Source organism: Eptatretus burgeri, chromosome 18 (assembly GCF_056783735.1).
Source record: "Eptatretus burgeri isolate ZD-2024b chromosome 18, Ebu_testis_v1, whole genome shotgun sequence".
Classification (NCBI taxonomy): Eukaryota; Metazoa; Chordata; class Myxini; order Myxiniformes; family Myxinidae; genus Eptatretus; species Eptatretus burgeri.
In genome coordinates, this window is record NC_140978.1 from 26509976 (window position 1) to 26526000 (window position 16025).

At 46.8% G+C, this 16025-nt stretch overlaps 1 protein-coding gene across 3 annotated transcripts in view; it reads left to right on the plus strand.

Moving 5' to 3' along the window:
• LOC147008779 (membrane-associated guanylate kinase, WW and PDZ domain-containing protein 3-like) overlaps nt 1–16025 on the plus strand; it is a 106880-nt gene that overhangs the window by 64095 nt on the left and 26760 nt on the right. The window contains exons 6-12 of one of the 3 annotated variants that reach the window (XM_085863855.1): nt 2684–2763; nt 3272–3329; nt 5684–5751; nt 6591–6773; nt 11517–11791; nt 11898–12198; nt 14700–14725. In XM_085863855.1, coding sequence (XP_085719981.1) covers nt 2684–2763; nt 3272–3329; nt 5684–5751; nt 6591–6773; nt 11517–11791; nt 11898–12198; nt 14700–14725 — 991 coding nt within the window. The remainder of the gene's footprint in view (nt 1–2683; nt 2764–3271; nt 3330–5683; nt 5752–6590; nt 6774–11516; nt 11792–11897; nt 12199–14699; nt 14726–16025) is intronic. The other 2 variants (XM_085863857.1, XM_085863856.1) reach the window with 2 other exon arrangements.

Sequence of the window (16025 nt, forward strand, 5' to 3'; positions counted from 1 at the left end):
GTATGGACTGGATTCTGGGGAGGATGTTGGAGAGATCAAGCTGCGGTGCATCATTTGGGAATGTCAAGATCTCTGACTGTAATTTTGCGGAGACTGAATATCCTGATGGAGGCGCTGAAAGAGGAGTCTGGGTCACTGGTTTATGGGTCTCCTCGGGCAAATCTGAGATCCAGGCTTTCAATGACATCTTGGATGCTGCTATCTTATCTGTACCTGCTTGTGGTGAGGTCAGAGATTCACTTCCCTTGGCAGTGATATTCATGTCTCCACATGTTGTGCTCCAGATGTTGATATATGTCTGGGTTGGGCCCGGGGAGTCAATTCACTGTATCATGGTGTGGCGCTGTCAGTACCTCTGTAGGAGGACGAAAGTCCGAGTCTTGAAGTCCTTCGTGCTTCTCGTCTTGCTCTATGGATATGCGTCTTGGACTTTGACCAAGGATCTGAGACAGACACTTAACTTTTTCGGTGCCCGGTCTCTTTGGAGATTCCTTGGCTGTCGCTGCTCAGACTTTTGTCTGAGTGTTTTCTGAGAAAGACTCAGATGAGATTTGTTACCTCTATAGTCCTTGAGCGTCAGCTGTGGCTGCATGGACATGTGGCTCGTTTTCCTGATGCTGACCCTGCTCACCAAATTCTCTCAGCGAGGGAGCCTCTGAGTATAGGATTCCAACCACGTTCCTCGTAGTTTCAGCAGGTTGATTGGCATCTCATAGAGATGGGGATGGGTCACAGCATCTGCCTGGGGATGGCCAGACGGAAGCTCCTGGAGTACCGGCTGAAAGTGGACACGGTGAAACGCTGCTCTTGCATGTGCTTCCATACCTGACCTGATCTGAGGCCAAAGGTCAGAGGTTCCATTTGGTAAAAAATTGTTGCCATGCTAACTTGTGAACCAGTGATGGGATTTGACCAAACTTGGTATAAGTAGAGACATTACGAACAGAGGGTATGTTTACACATTGTAAGCAATAACGAACTGTGCTTCCCCATTGTCTCGGGTCACTCACCTGCATTTGTTTTTCTTAATTTTTTTTTCATTCATTTATATTAATTGACGAATGGTTTGTGATGGTTCTGTGGTTCCTTTTTGTTTTTTTCCTTGTGTATCGGCTTCGATGTCCGTCGGCATGCAAAATTTCAGCTTTCGACGTCACCCGTTAGGTACCTTGCTTTAATATCATTCAGTCAGTGAGTCGGTCAGTCAATGGTGAGAATGAGCTTTATATGTTAGATGATGCAAAGATGAACTGATTAGATTTTAGCATCAAGAGGTCAAAGGTCAGAGATCATATCAGGTGAAAGTGTGCTACCTGAGAACAGCTGAAAGGGATTTTTATCGAACTTGGAACAAGGATGTATTATGATGTCATGTGTGCGGAAGCATATATCGGTGAACGTCGCGACGTTGAAGAGTGCCGTTCGACTTTCTTTATGGGGTCGAGGCTTGTGTTGGAGTGTAACACAAATCACATACACACATGCAGACAAATGCATGAGGCAACACTGTAATTGACCAGACAAACACCACCGTTGAGTTTCAGAGAAGTGGCGTAATTTACGAGGCACTCTGGGTACCGGTGATGCCATCTTTGTCGGGACTCTGTGGCAATTGAGGAGAAACATCCTGCTTACCATCGTTGCCATCTTGTGGGGTTTGTCTGTGCTCTATCCTCTAAATGCTGAGTGTCAAGTGAGGAAGCGGTGCATCCAATTTTTAAAATCTTTGGTTGACTCGACTCGGGGTCAGGATTTAACCACTGACCCCCCCCCCCCCACAGACTCGGAGCTGATGCTCTATGACGCTATTGAGTCTTGTTCTCATTATTTATTTTTTGTCGTGCTTGTTCACATTGAGGATGTAGTTGATTTCTTTCCACAAAAATTTGGGTTTTTGGCCTGAATTCCTCGACTGTTGTTCAACCTTGCTTCACATTATGATTTTTCCTTGTGTAAAATTGCCTCGATGACCCAACAAGCCTCTGGTGTGAAATCGGATCAAGTTGAAGGGTAATTATTGGTTAGTATATGATGTGTAATGCAAGTTGATGATAAATTCATGACTGCACATTGGATTGGAGGAAAGAAAAAAAAAAAAAAACCTGATTATTGTTCTTTCTGTACTATTATCAAGGGTGGATGGAGGATATGTTTTCACCCCTGTTTGTCTGTTTATCTGTGAGCAGGATATCTCAAAGTTGGTGGGGAGGTTGGGTGTGTGATGACGACTAAATGATTCGATTTTGGTGAAGATCTGGATCCGGATACTAAATTTTTTTAAAAGTATTTCTTCACAATTGAGAGATTGGGCCAAAAATGATATTTCAAAAGGTTGTGGATGGATTATGATAAAACTTGGTGGACCAGTTGGCTTGGTGACCATAACCGGCGGATGGGATTTTGGTTCGGGTGTGGATGCAGATTCAGCCTATCGGTTTGATACAAAACTTAAACTGTTCACCTAGCGGAGCTATGTGCTCTACCGAGTGCCGTTCTAGTTGCTTTGGCATTTTATATAACTTATTAGTGAATTTTTGTTGTTGGTGTGTCTGTACATTTACCACACTGCCATGTTTTCAATGAGTAGTTATTTTTGGGCAGAGTGACTAGACTAATATTACTTGTGTGGAGACACTCAACCAAAGTCAAACTACTGTGATCTCTGCTTTTGCTTTATCCTCAGTCACAATACGAAGACCACAACCTGGCTGGATCCTCGGCTGAAGTCTCACCTGAAGGCTGTTGAGGAATGTGAGGAAGGAGGTGAGCGGGGAAGCGATCGAGTTCTTCTAAGGGCTTGGTTTATGAGGTGACCTTGCAGTATGGTAGAGAGATGGCGTAGGAATTGAGAGTAGCAGCAAGGTAAGGGGGTGTGGAATGGGGGTGTCGGTTAAGGCAGATGGGAAATGGCAAAGGTTGGGAAGGTTGCGAGGGCTGATGAAGCCTGGCGGTGTAAGGCACAGAACACGAAGTGATGAGGAAGAGATTGTGAAAGGTGGGAGGGCTGGTGAATATGAAGATTGTGATGTTGCAAAGGACCCGAGAGGTTCCGAGTGAGTGCCGCGGTACAGTTCCGCATTTATATTAGCTTTGCACTCAAAATGAGCAGATGGATATGTCCCTCGATGCCGTGGGTTAATAATGATACCATTGTGCTTGTGCTATAGTATACCACCACCACCACCACCACCTGCCATGGCAAGATGTTGTTGTATTTAACAGTGAAGTTTTGTGGACCATTAACTGCACCTTAATCATTTGTATTCCACAGAATTGCCATACGGTTGGGAAAGGATCGACGATCCTGAATATGGAACTTACTATGTCGAGTAAGGAAGTATTTTTGTGCCATCCTTTCACGGCATGGACATCCTTTGTAATCGTAACTTGATTAGGATTATCCTGAGATGATCAGTTTTATTTGCATGTAAATTCAGCATCAACCCAATCGCAGTTTTCCACATCAGCACATGACGAAGATGGAGCACCTCATTTTTACTCGTGAGACGTGATTCTTTCACGTGTTATTTTCATTTTATATCCAGTTTTCTTCTTATTAAACAAAAGGAGCAACTCCGACCCGAAATGCAACATGACGCTGATGCCGTGTGCATAAATGATTTAAAAACTCGCAAATACAACCCTTCACTTCACTGATGGGAATATTAAGGAGTGGTGGGGGGGGAGAGGAGGATGGGAGAGAGGAGGGAGGGGAGAGAGAGGAGGGAGGGGAGAGATAGAGGGGGGAGGAGGAAGGATGGAGGGGAGAGGAGGAGGGGAGGAGGAAGGATGGAGGGGAGATAGGAGGATAGAGGGGGGAGAGAGAGGGAGGATGGAGGGGGGAGAAAGAGAGAGGAGGGAGGATGGAAGAGATAGAGAGATATATACACATGACTGAATTTGTGTCAGTGCTGCTTATGCAGTACCTCTGTCGGTTAGAGCAGGAATCTGGGATTTGGCCTGGATGCTGGGGATAGTTCCCTTACTCTTTGTGAAGGTCACCGTGGAGGTATCGTTAATGTCCACCAACTAATTCCCGCAGATGTGATGCCCAGTTTACCGTCCATCTGAGTGATGGCACGCACATTAATTAATCACGCTGCCTGTGAAACACCGGGATGACAATTTATAGCTGGGTTGAGATTTAAACCCAGGCTAGACAGTTTAGAGTGAGTGTGCAAACTTGGTGGCCTTGGTTCCGTGGTGTGGGGATGTATGGTGTTGATTAATTCAACGAAGGGTCAGGGTTATCTGCCCCTTCCTTCATGTCTGACAACTCTATGAGAGGACATGCTGGCTTCTGCTTGTTGATGGAGTGGGTGTTGTTGAGGATGTGATGCTGTAGGTTCATCAGCTCAAGGCCTCTCAACCTTTTTGAAGAACCGAAAGAGAGTCACCATTGCTTTCTTCTTTTTTTCCTCAAGCATTACATTACTGAAAACATTTTCCAATTCTCTCTTGAACTCCTCGTTCACTTGTCCCGTTGCTTTAATCATTCTCATGCTCCCGTTATGTTGATCAGTCTTTTAATTTGATCTTTAATTTAATTTATTTTGCATTCCTAACTCTGGGGACCTCCCCATGGAGAACCCAGCCACGGTCACCATGCCCACTGCTCGCGCCACAGCAGCCTTTGCGGAGATCCCACTGCCTAATTATTTTCATTCCTCCCAATGAAGTCACACTTCAGGCGCCATTCCCTAATCTTTTTTTTCACTCATTATAATTGTCCAAACAGAAGAAAAAGTTATGTTTAATTATTTTGGCAATTTCACATTTTCTTGTGTTAATATGGACCAAAGCCTTGCTTAAAGTATATACGCTTCGTTATAACAATTAATAATTTCTTTAAATTTTCAGATTTCACTGCAGATTTCAACAATTATTTCGCCCACAAACTCGAATAGTCGCATCCAGACAGATTTCAATTATATACGTCTCCTTGAATTGGTCCATTGAGAGTCCATCATGGAAAAATTGCATCATTTCATGCATAAAATCACTCCAAGCTCCTGATTTGAAAACTATAGCACTTACAAAAGCGATGTATACAGCGATCCGGAGGTATGAAGATCAGGCATTCGATGATATGAATGAGGAAAGTGGAAAAAAAAAAAATTAGATTTTGAGCGCTTTATCAGAGAGAACCTGTTGTGGCTTGTTTCAAGTCGAGCCTTTTTTGAGCATCCTGGAACAAAATGGTGCCTTAATACCTTTGCAAGGTGACAGTGGGCTAACAAAGATGGTGCACCACCATCTTAGTAAGGTTTTTTTATTTACTTATTTTTTTCATGATGACCACCCCACTTAATTATCTCTGAAAGGGGTGTTTGATACTCACCTGAATACTTAATGTTTAATAGTAAATCTAAAAAATTACTGAAATACTCAGTTTTCATTGTTCCACTCCATTGGAGTTCCCTTAGTATGCACGCAAAGTTCCAGGCCACTAAGTTTCATGGTTTTGGAGTTATGGAGCAGACTGGAACACACACTGACACATGGGCTCTTTTACTGTTGTAGGTAACGTTTTCATAATTCTGAGCTGTAGCTTCTTCACATTTATTCCTTTGTTGGTACCTTGGTTTTGTTTTCAATAATTGCATCCCAGTCTTTGAATTTGGTTGTTGTATGAATCTACAAAGCTGTGCATTCCAATCCCTGTACGGCGTGTTCGCTGCAGTCACATTAACAAGCGGACGCAGTATGAGAATCCCGTGAGTGAAGCCAAGAGGTGGCAGAACAAACCAGGTGTGTACCTTGCAAGGTTATCTTGAGCAACGTGTGTCGCACAAAATGAATCCTTCGTAGACTTTGCTATTTGTTGCACATTTTGTGAAGTCCAGTGAGTGTTTAGAGAACTTGAGAGACACTTCTGAGATAAATTGTTCCTTTTGTGCATACTGGTTGCTGTGTTTGCACGTGAGTGTAGTTGCACTTTCAGTCAAAGTCGTGTGGGTTATTATTGTCAAAATATGATTATCACAACGACAACCATTTCGGAGTTGGCAGGATGGCCTGGAGGTATGCACACTCGCCTTTAAGCTGTCTAACCTGGGTTCAAATCTAATCCTGGTGCTACAAACTGGTGGACTACGGTCCTAGTGGACCCAGATACAAAATGTCATCCTGGTGTTTCACATCGATGTGTGTGCCGTCCCTCGGATGGACATTAAACTGGGCGTCCCGGCTGAAACTATGCCAACGTTAGTTGGTGGACGTTGTAGATCGCATGATGTCCTGTGACGCGTTGTCGAGTTATCACCGGCACTTTGGCCAGATTCCAAATTCCTGCCATGACTGCTGGGAAGGAAACCGCAAAACACCCAGCGTAACCCTTGCACGTGCACTCTGTAAGAGTATGGTGCGTTGATGATCATTATGATAATCATCACTCTGTGTTCTCTGGGCGTGGGATGTGGGGGTGCATGTATAAATTTTCATTCATGTTGATGTTGCATCAAAAAACCGAGTTTGCACGGCAGCAACCAATGGCAAGGGATGGCCACGAGGAAGTGTTGGGAATGTTTGGAGACCTGCTTAGGTGAAGCTGTGTGTGTGTGCGTGCTTGTGTGTGCCCACGTGTGCAGATACCTTATTCTTTACACGAGAGACCGACGAGCTGCATGGTTCCTTCCTGTACTCTCATCTGCGTAAGGGGCAGCGTGGCTTCGGTTTCACCATCATTGGAGGAGATGAACCCGAGGAGTTCCTGCAGATTAAGAGTCTAATCACAGGAGGTCCTGCAGCTGCCGAGGGGCTCATGGAGACAGGTCCATTACCTACCTTATCTTTACTCGCAATGACATCCGTGCTGTTCATTGATCTTGTGTTAAGAAATACAAACTGTAAGGTCTCCTGCCAGCACAGATGAGCACCGAAATGTTTAGTTACTTCTGCTGCCAAAGGTGGACCGAGGTCATGCTTTCACCCCTGTTTGTTTGTCTGGCTGTCTGTGTGTTTGTCTGTGAGCAGTATATCTCAAAAAATTGCAGACAGATTCAAACGAAACTTGGTGGTCAGCTTGGGAGTGGAACAAGGACTAATTGATTCGATTTTGGTGAAGATACGAATCGATATGAGAATTTTGAAAGTGATTGTTCACCATTGAGAGATAGTGGCAAAAACGATATGTGGAACAATATCATAAAAAGTCATCGACAGATTCGGACGAAACTAAGTCGAAAGGTTTGGTGTCTGCCAAGGACAAATTTATTAGATTTTGGTGAAGATCCGGATCTGGAAATGAGAATTAAAAAAAAAAAATTTCAAGTGATTATTCACCATGGAGATGGAGCCAAAGTGATATATAGCACTGAAGTTCAAAACGTTGTGGATGAGTTTATTTTTTTTTGTATTCATTGTCGAGGCTCACATGAGAGCTAACACACAATGCACAACAAGGGGGAGATGAGGGGTGGGAGAGGGAAGGACAAAACGGTGGGGAACAGAGACATAGAAGATCTGTGGAAGGTTGAGAGATGGGGCGGGGAACACGAGGTAAACAAGATGGACAATACAGGGACTTTCAGGAAGGAAAGCAGGGAATTTGAAGGTGGTGGATTTGGGGTGGATAAACGGGGGTGGAAAAGATTGTGGTTTCGGATGGGGGATGATAAGAGGTGGTGGTGAACAGCTGTTTTGAAGACCTGGAGGAAATAATGGGATTGAACAGAGTGAGGGAGTTTATTCCAAAGGTGGGGAAAAAAAGAGGAATGAAAGAGTGAAGGTGAGCAGTGATTCGTGATTTTGGTAGTTTTACCAGAAGGGGGGGGGGGTTGTTCGCAGACCTTGAGTGCCCTGTAGAAATATGGTGGGGACAAATCGCAGACAGAGCAGGGAGGGTGAGAACGGAGGAGATGGTAGAAGACAGAAAGACTAACTACTTGCCTGTGGTGAGAGAGTGAGAGGCCCAAAGACTCAACTTTACCGCAGGAGATGCCAATGAACCGAAATGCCTTGGTTTCCACAACGTGAAGGCGAGAAAGGTGGGAGGCAGGAGCACCAGCCCAGAGGGGAGAGCAGTACTCTATCAGGCTGTGGACGAAAGCTTTGTTTGTGGTCAGGAGCTCAGGTGGGCCGAGGAAGGACTTTGCACGGCGGAGGATTCCCAGTCGCCGACTGGCTTTGGAGGTCAGGTTGGAAATGTGTCTATCCCAGGAAAGATCATGGCAGATAGTGAGACCCAGAATCTTGAAGGACTTCTTCCGGAGGATTGTTGAGAAAATATATTGGGGTGGGTGGGGTTCCAAACGCTCCTTTCGGAGATACATGGTGAGCGTGTGACATTTGTACGGATTGAAAGACATGTTCCACGTGTTGGACCAGTTTGTGATTTTTATCCAGATCTTCAGTGAGCGAAGAAACTGCTGCTTGCAGATATGACAGATGGTACAGCAAAGGGTGGAGTCATCAGCAAAGAGATAGAGGATTTTCCAGGGTCGGAGAGATCATTGATGAAAACCAGAAAAAGAACAGGGCCCAGAACGTGACCTTGAGGAACTCCAGCCTGCACAGGAAAAGGGGATGAGCGAACTCCGTTTAGGGCCACACGGTGACTGCGACAGGAGAGGAAGTCTGCGAGCCATGAGTGGAGATGGCCTTGGATACCATGGGAAGGGAGTTTGGTGAGCAGGGCAGGGTGCCAGACCGTGTCAAAAGCACGTGATATATGTGGGGATATGGCTCTGATTTCACGTCTGGCATCGAGTACCTCCATCCATTGTTGGGAGAACAGAAGCAGCATATCCAGGGTAGAGTGACCTCGCTGAAACCAAATTGATGATTGGAGAAGAAGAAGGATTTAATGTCTGAAGCGATGATGGATTCCATAACCTTGCTGATGATTGGGAAAAGGCTGATTGGTCTGTAGTTGCAGGGATCTGTTTTTGCACCTTTTTGTGCAGGGCAGTGATGTTTGCTGATTTCCAAGCAGATGGCAGATGACCTTGAGCAAATGAGAGGGTTAATATAACAAAGAGAGGGTGAGCAAGAGCAGAGGAGCAGGTTTTTAGGACACGTGGGCTGATGCCGTCTGAACCAGTTGCAGAATCTGAGTCGAGGTTTGACAGCAAGTTCTCCACCTTGTCAGGAGAAAAGGACACAGAGTCCAGCGACAGTTGGTTGCGACTGGGTAAGGTGCGTACAGAAAGCGATGGGTTTTGTACACAATACTTCGATGCAAACACCGAGTTTAGGCATTCAGCCTTTTCACGTGCGGTATCAGCAGTGCGGCCATTTGAGGTAACGGAGGGATGGAGGGGGAACATACACCAGAAACAGATTTGTTTAGACGCCTCCAGGATTTGGAGGATGGAGAGTCACATGTCTGAATTAGAAATTGAAAAAAAAACCCAGTTTGCTATGAATGTTCGCTTTCCATCAATTATCCTTTTTTTCCAACTTCAGTGCCAATTCACCCCTCTCACCCCTCCCTCTCAAAGCAACCATCACACTCTTTCCCCTCCAAGCTTCCCTCTCGCCTTTCTCTAAAACTCCCCCCTCACCCTTCTCCCACCATTCACCCCCTCTTTCATCATTCGCCCCCCTCTCTCACCATCCACAAAGCTGCCTCCTTCCCTTGTCCTCTCTCCTCCATCTCATCACTCTACCTCCTCAAATCATCAACTGCCTTCTGCCCCCTCTCTTATTACCCCCCACTGTACCTCAGCCCAGCACCACAGAGCATTTTCTCCTCCTCATCTACGCCCCCTCCCCTATCTATTCTGCATTCCCCCACACTCTTTCAACAACTCTCCTTACCTCCCCCCCTCCTCCTTTGTCCTACACTCTCCCTCCCCTCCACCCCCCCCCCTACACCCAAAGCCTCTTCCCCTCCCTCTTCATTAACAGTGTGGACCTCAAATATCCGGGGCCTTCACTCAAACCTGACAGATCTTTCCATACAGGTTGCCACTGACAAACCAGACATAATCTACCTAACAGAAACTTTCCTCCCCCAAGACGTGTCTGACTCCCAAGTATCTCTCCCTGGTTACTCCCTCCTCCGGTATGACAGACCTGAGCCTCGCCCTGGTGGAGGTGTTACTCTCTTCATCAAAGACTATTCCTCTCTCTCCATGCACTGCCCTCACTCCCCCACACCCGCAGGAATACCTCTGGCTACGGCTTCCCCTCCACTCCCACCTCATGTTTATATGTGTACTGTACCGTCCACCGAACAGTGATGACTCCATCTACACCTCACCATCCAAAAACATGGACCAACTTCTATCTTCTCATCCAAACTCTCTCTTCCTCATATGTGGCGACTTCAATTGTCATCATGCCAGTTGGCTCGGTGTGGGTACCTCTCTCACCTGTCATGGCACCTCAGCAAAAGCTTTCTGCGACTCATTGGGACTGACTCAATCGGTCAACTTCCCTACCCGGATCTCAACCAACTGTACTCCATCTCTTCTGGATCTGATTTTGACAAATTTCCCTGATAATATCTGCTGTTCTTCGTCCGCTCCAATCGGTTCTTCTGACCACGTCCTTGTCGAGGTGGACATCTCTCTGGCTGTTATCAGAGAACCACCTCAGTGCAGTTGAGTCTGGCATTTCACTCAAGCCGACTGGCAGGGTCTCCAAGCAGCCATCAAACTTACAGACCGGTCTCCTATCACTACTTTCTCCAACATCAACTCATCCTGGGAATTCTTTCAAAGAAACTTGCTCTCCCTCATGCACAGATTTATCCCCTCTCGTCTTCAGTTGTCCGACCCTTCCTCCCACCCGTGGTTCACTGAAGCTCGTGTCGAAGCAGTTATCCTGAAACAACTTGCCTTTGCCTCATGGAAAGCAAACCCAACTGAGGGCAATCTCAGTTCCTTCCACAAAGCTCGGAACAAGTGCGTGTCTACCCTCAGGAGAGCCAGAAAACAACATCTTTCTCATCTCAAGTCCGAACTCTCAGACCTCTCTCCTTTGGATTAGTTTGTGATCCAAGTAAAGGGACAAAACTTGTATTATTTGGTTCGGTGACGAGAACAAGCCGATTAGATTTTGGTTCACGTCTGGATGTCGATCCGTCCTATCAGTGGTATACAAAACATGAACCGTTCAGCCTGGCGGAGGTATGCGCTCTACCGAATGCCATTCTCGTTGCCAATGGGAACATCTGCAGCTTCGCTTGGATAGCTTCTGACCATTACCATATGCTCTGGCCCCTGTGTTCTGGCACTTGTTCCACTGACGACGTGTGAGCCCTGGGGTCAGGGGTGCTTCAGCGATTCTTCATTTGCGTGCTGATAAAAGCCCTCTCCTGTGCAAGATGGGGGTAACTGTTGGAAAGGAATTTTTGTGGCTTGTTCCCTGGAGAGGAACTGCATCTGCTCTTTTATGTTCAGGTGGCGATATTTGTGTGCAACTCTCCTTTCTGAAGGAGATCTCCATGTCGAGCTGCAAATGAAACTTTTTCGTCAAAGGCTCTGAGGTTGTAATTTAAAATTATATAAAAAAATACAGCAATGACTCCACAGTCAATGTTTGCATGTGTTGTCCATTGCCTGCAGGAGACGTGATCGTGCGTGTAAATGACACGTGTGTGCTGGGCTATACGCATGCCCAGGTCGTCGAGATATTCAAGGGCGTCCCAATTGGAGAGGAAATTACGTTGGCGCTCTGCCGTGGTTACCCCTTGCCCTTTGACCCAGATGACCCCAACACACAGCTTGTCAAGTCTGTTGCGATCTCGTGTGAACCACTTCTTTTGAACGGCGGTCGTGAGAGTGTCGGGCGTGACCTGCACTTGTACGTCCCAGCACCGAAGTACAGTGAGCGTGGCGAGGTACATGTAAGGCTTACTTTGTGGTACGGGTGACATGTCGTCTTTGTTCTCTTCCAGCTGTTGGTTTTTAATGAGGAAACAATGCAGTAATTGTCTTTTTATGAAGGAAGTCACGTGTTGGCAGGGAAATGATCCACTGACAAGTGCCATCACGTCTCAGCCCGAGCTCATCACGGTGCACGTAACCAAGGGCCCCGGCGGGTTCGGTTTCTCGATCGCGGACGGAGCGGCAGGGCAGCGAGTTCGACAGGTGCAGGACGGACAGCGTTGTCGTGGCCTGCGTGCTGGCGACCTGCTGCTCGAGTTGAACCGAGATTCCCTTCGCGGTTTGAATCACATCCAAGTCGTGCAGAAGCTCAAGGACTTTCCTCCCCTGCAGCAAGCCACTTTCCTGGTGCAGCGTGGAGGTACGTGTGGGGCCGAGAGGTGGGCTTCAGGTGGTCTTCACTTATGGGCTTGGGCTTTGAATGCAAATTGTTGAAATATGCACGGGCTCAATTTCATTGTGGTTTCATTGTGGGAGAAAGGAAGGTGGCGCCTCATCATTCCAGTTGATCATTTTACGGCTTCATTGTTATTTCAAATTGCAAAAGTTTCCACAAATCAAAATTTAATCCAAAAAACCCTTCATTTGTCACTTGTCGTCAATCTCGTCTGGCAGTCTTTTGATGATTTGTCCGATTGTTTATCCAAAAAGAAATTCTTTTAAATGTATATATTGTTTATTAATTCGAAATACGAATGAGAGGTCATCTTGGATCGTTGGATGCCTCAGGCTCGTTTTTCACTGTCGTAATTACGAAGTGTTGAGTTGGCTGATCTTCTGTTTCCTGAGAGGATCATCGTCATCGTTGTCCCTTTACAACGAACTTTAACACAGGAGGGGCCATTGGGCCTTTCAATACTGTGCATTGGTTGCCAAGATATGGTCGTTTGTCCGTGCTCTATCGATTTTTAAGTGCTGAGCGTCCAGCAAGGAAGCAGCACGTATCGTTTTTAAAGGTTTTCGTACGACTCAGCCGGGGATCGAACCACCACTCTTGACTCCGAGCATACACTCCATAATTTATGCTACCAAGATCAAGTATTATTACAGGATTCTCCCTGGCATAGACTGCTGTGACCTTCATTCTCTGCTGTTCTTGAGTTGTTCGGTGTGTTGTGTTTTGATAAACACAGAGAAGTTGCTCAGTTGGGATTAATAACTACTTGCAAAGGGACCCGTCGTTGCCTGGCAACGGAGAACCGAGCCATGGTCGCCATGCCCACTGCTCATGCCGCAGGAGCCCTCACTCGCTTAATTATTTTTGTTGCACTCAATGAATTTGCACTTTGGGAAAAGCAGTAGAAAAAGTTAAGTTTTAATTCTTTGGCAATTTCACATTTTCTTCTTGTAAGTATGGATAAGGAGGGTTGCACAGTCTCGTTTAAAGCTTATAAGCTATAAGCTTAGTTATAAGAATCGGTAATTTCTTTAAATTTTCAGATTTCACTCCAGATTTCGACACTTATTGAGTCCATGACATCCGATCCTCAAATCCGAAATCATATTTAGAATTTATACTTGAGTTCATGAGAGTATATTGTGTTTCCAAGGCAAGGCATTTTTAGTAGGCCGAATTAATGTGGTGGCAAAGACCCCTGCGAGGTGAAGTTGGGCTGACCAAAGATAAAGCTATCATGAAGGTAAGCTGTTAATTATCTTCAAAAGGAGCGTTTAAATTACCCAAACACCCAGTTTTCATTCATGCACCTCCTTGGAGTTTTTTTAGAATGCACGCAAAGTTTCAGGCCGCGAGGTTTCATGGTTTTGGAGTTATGGAGGTGACGTGTGCACACACACACACACACACACACACACACACACACACACACACACACACACACACACACACACACACACACACACGTACACTGCCATTTATTATTTATAGATGGTTTGTACCGTTCAATCGAACATGCGGTGGGTTCGCCACGTTTGGCAGAATGAACCAAGGTGTGAGTGGTGCCATACCGGTTCATTGCTTCGAGAGCTTTAGCAATATGGCTGAATTGTTCGGCTGTGTGCGAGCCAAAATGTCACCATGACAAGTTTAACACCAAACCTGCGTATTAAATGGTGCACATATGATTAGATCCATTTTTAATTACCTGCGCAACAAAGCGGCATGTTGCAGGTGTCACGCGTGCACCTGTGCAATGTGAGTGTTCTTGACCTTGCATTTGGGGTGGCAGGATGACTCTGTTCCGAGCGTGCTCACCATTGAGCTGTCCAATATTCTTCCACCGTGATGGGGGACAAATTTAATTGCAACCTCCCATCCTGGTGACAAGCCGTTCGTCGATGGTGATGCAGAGCTGGCTGCCATCTCATTTTTGGTTGTGGACGTTGGAGATCCCAGGGTGTCTTTCAAATGAGAACGCCACTGTATGCTCGTTCCCTGGCCAAATTTGCTGCTTTGGTGCAAGCTCTAGAATTTGCACTACCTGTGGCCTTTGCATCGGCATGGTGGGTCAAATGACCACCCTCTCCCTCCCCCCCCCACCACCCCACCCATGTTGTAATTACCTCCACCACCGAAGGTGGACAGAGTCTATGTTTTCACCCACCGACTGTTTGTCGGTGAGCACGATATCTCAAAAAGTTGTGGATGGATTGTGACGAAACTTGGTGGACGAGTTGGTTAGGTGACGAGACCAAGCCGATTAGATGTTGCTTGAGGTCCCGATACAGATCCGGCTTATCGGTGGGATACACAACGGAAACTGGTCAAGCCAGGTGGAGGTGTGCGCCCTACCGATTACTGTTCTAGTTGACCCTGTGATTACAATGTGATTGAGTTTTTAGTAAACAATTATTATACACCTATAAATATGTGACGTTTGTTTTTATTTTTGTGCTTTTCAGGGTACATTCCGAAAGGGCAAAACGTGGTGAGTTTTCCTTGTTTTGAGCACTTACACTGATCACTTCCAAGATGCTTTTTAGCTTGTTAATTACACGATAGGAAGTGAAAAGTCATTGTTTGGAATGTGCATCTTGCACTAATTGGTGTAACCTTTGTAATTCCTGTCTCTTGATTTCCTCAAAATTGTATTCATTTCCACATGAACTTATGGAGTGTGGTGGGGCTGTGCGTGTACCTGTATATTGTGGGGCTGTGCGTGTACCTGTATGTGGTGGGGCTGTGCGTGTACCTGTATGTGGTGGGGCTGTGCGTGTACCTGTATGTGGTGGGGCTGTGCGTGTACCTGTATATGGTGGGGCTGTGCGTGTACCTGTATATGGTGGGGCTGTGCGTGTACCTGTATGTGGTGGGGCTGTGCGTGTACCTGTATATGGTGGGGCTGTGCGTGTACCTGTATATGGTGGGGCTGTGCGTGTACCTGTATGTGGTGGGGCTGTGCGTGTACCTGTATGTGGTGGGGCTGTGCATGTACCTGTATATGGTGGGGCTGTGCGTGTACCTGTATGTGGTGGGGCTGTGCGTGTACCTGTATGTGGTGGGGCTGTGCGTGTACCTGTATGTGGTGGGGCTGTCCGTGTACCTGTATGTGGTGGGGCTGTGCGTGTACCTGTATATCGTGGGGCTGTGCATGGAGTGACTGTTGCGAGGGGAGGGTGGGGAAAGGTGGCACATAGTCACTGTGGTAGTGGGAGAGGGATGTGCTGGTGGTCGTGCTTGTGGGAGAGGGAGAGGGATGTGGTAGAGGGAGAGAGGTGGGGATGTGGTTGAGGAAGAGGGAGAGGAGAGGAATGTAGTTGAGGAAAGGGAGAGGAGAGGGATGTGGTTGAGGGAGAGGGAGAGGAGAGGGATGTGGTTGAGGGAGAGGGAGAGGAGAGGGATGTGGTTGAGGGAGAGGGAGAGGAGAGGGATGTGGTTGAGGGAGAGGGAGAGGAGAGGGATGTGGTTGAGGGAGAGGGAGAGGAGAGGGATGTGGTTGAGGGAGAGGGAGAGGAGAGGGATGTGGTTGAGGGAGAGGGAGAGGAGAGGGATGTGGTTGAGGGAGAGGGAGAGGAGAGGGATGTGGTTGAGGGAGAGGGAGAGGAGAGGGATGTGGTTGAGGAAAGGGAGAGGAGAGGGATGTGGTTGAGGAAAGGGAGAGGAGAGGGATGTGGTTGAGGAAAGGGAGAGGAGAGGGATGTGATTGAGGAAAGGGAGAGGAGAGGAGAGGAGAGGGATGTGTTGAGGAGAGGGAGAGGAGAGGAGAGGAGAGGGATGTGGTTGAGGAA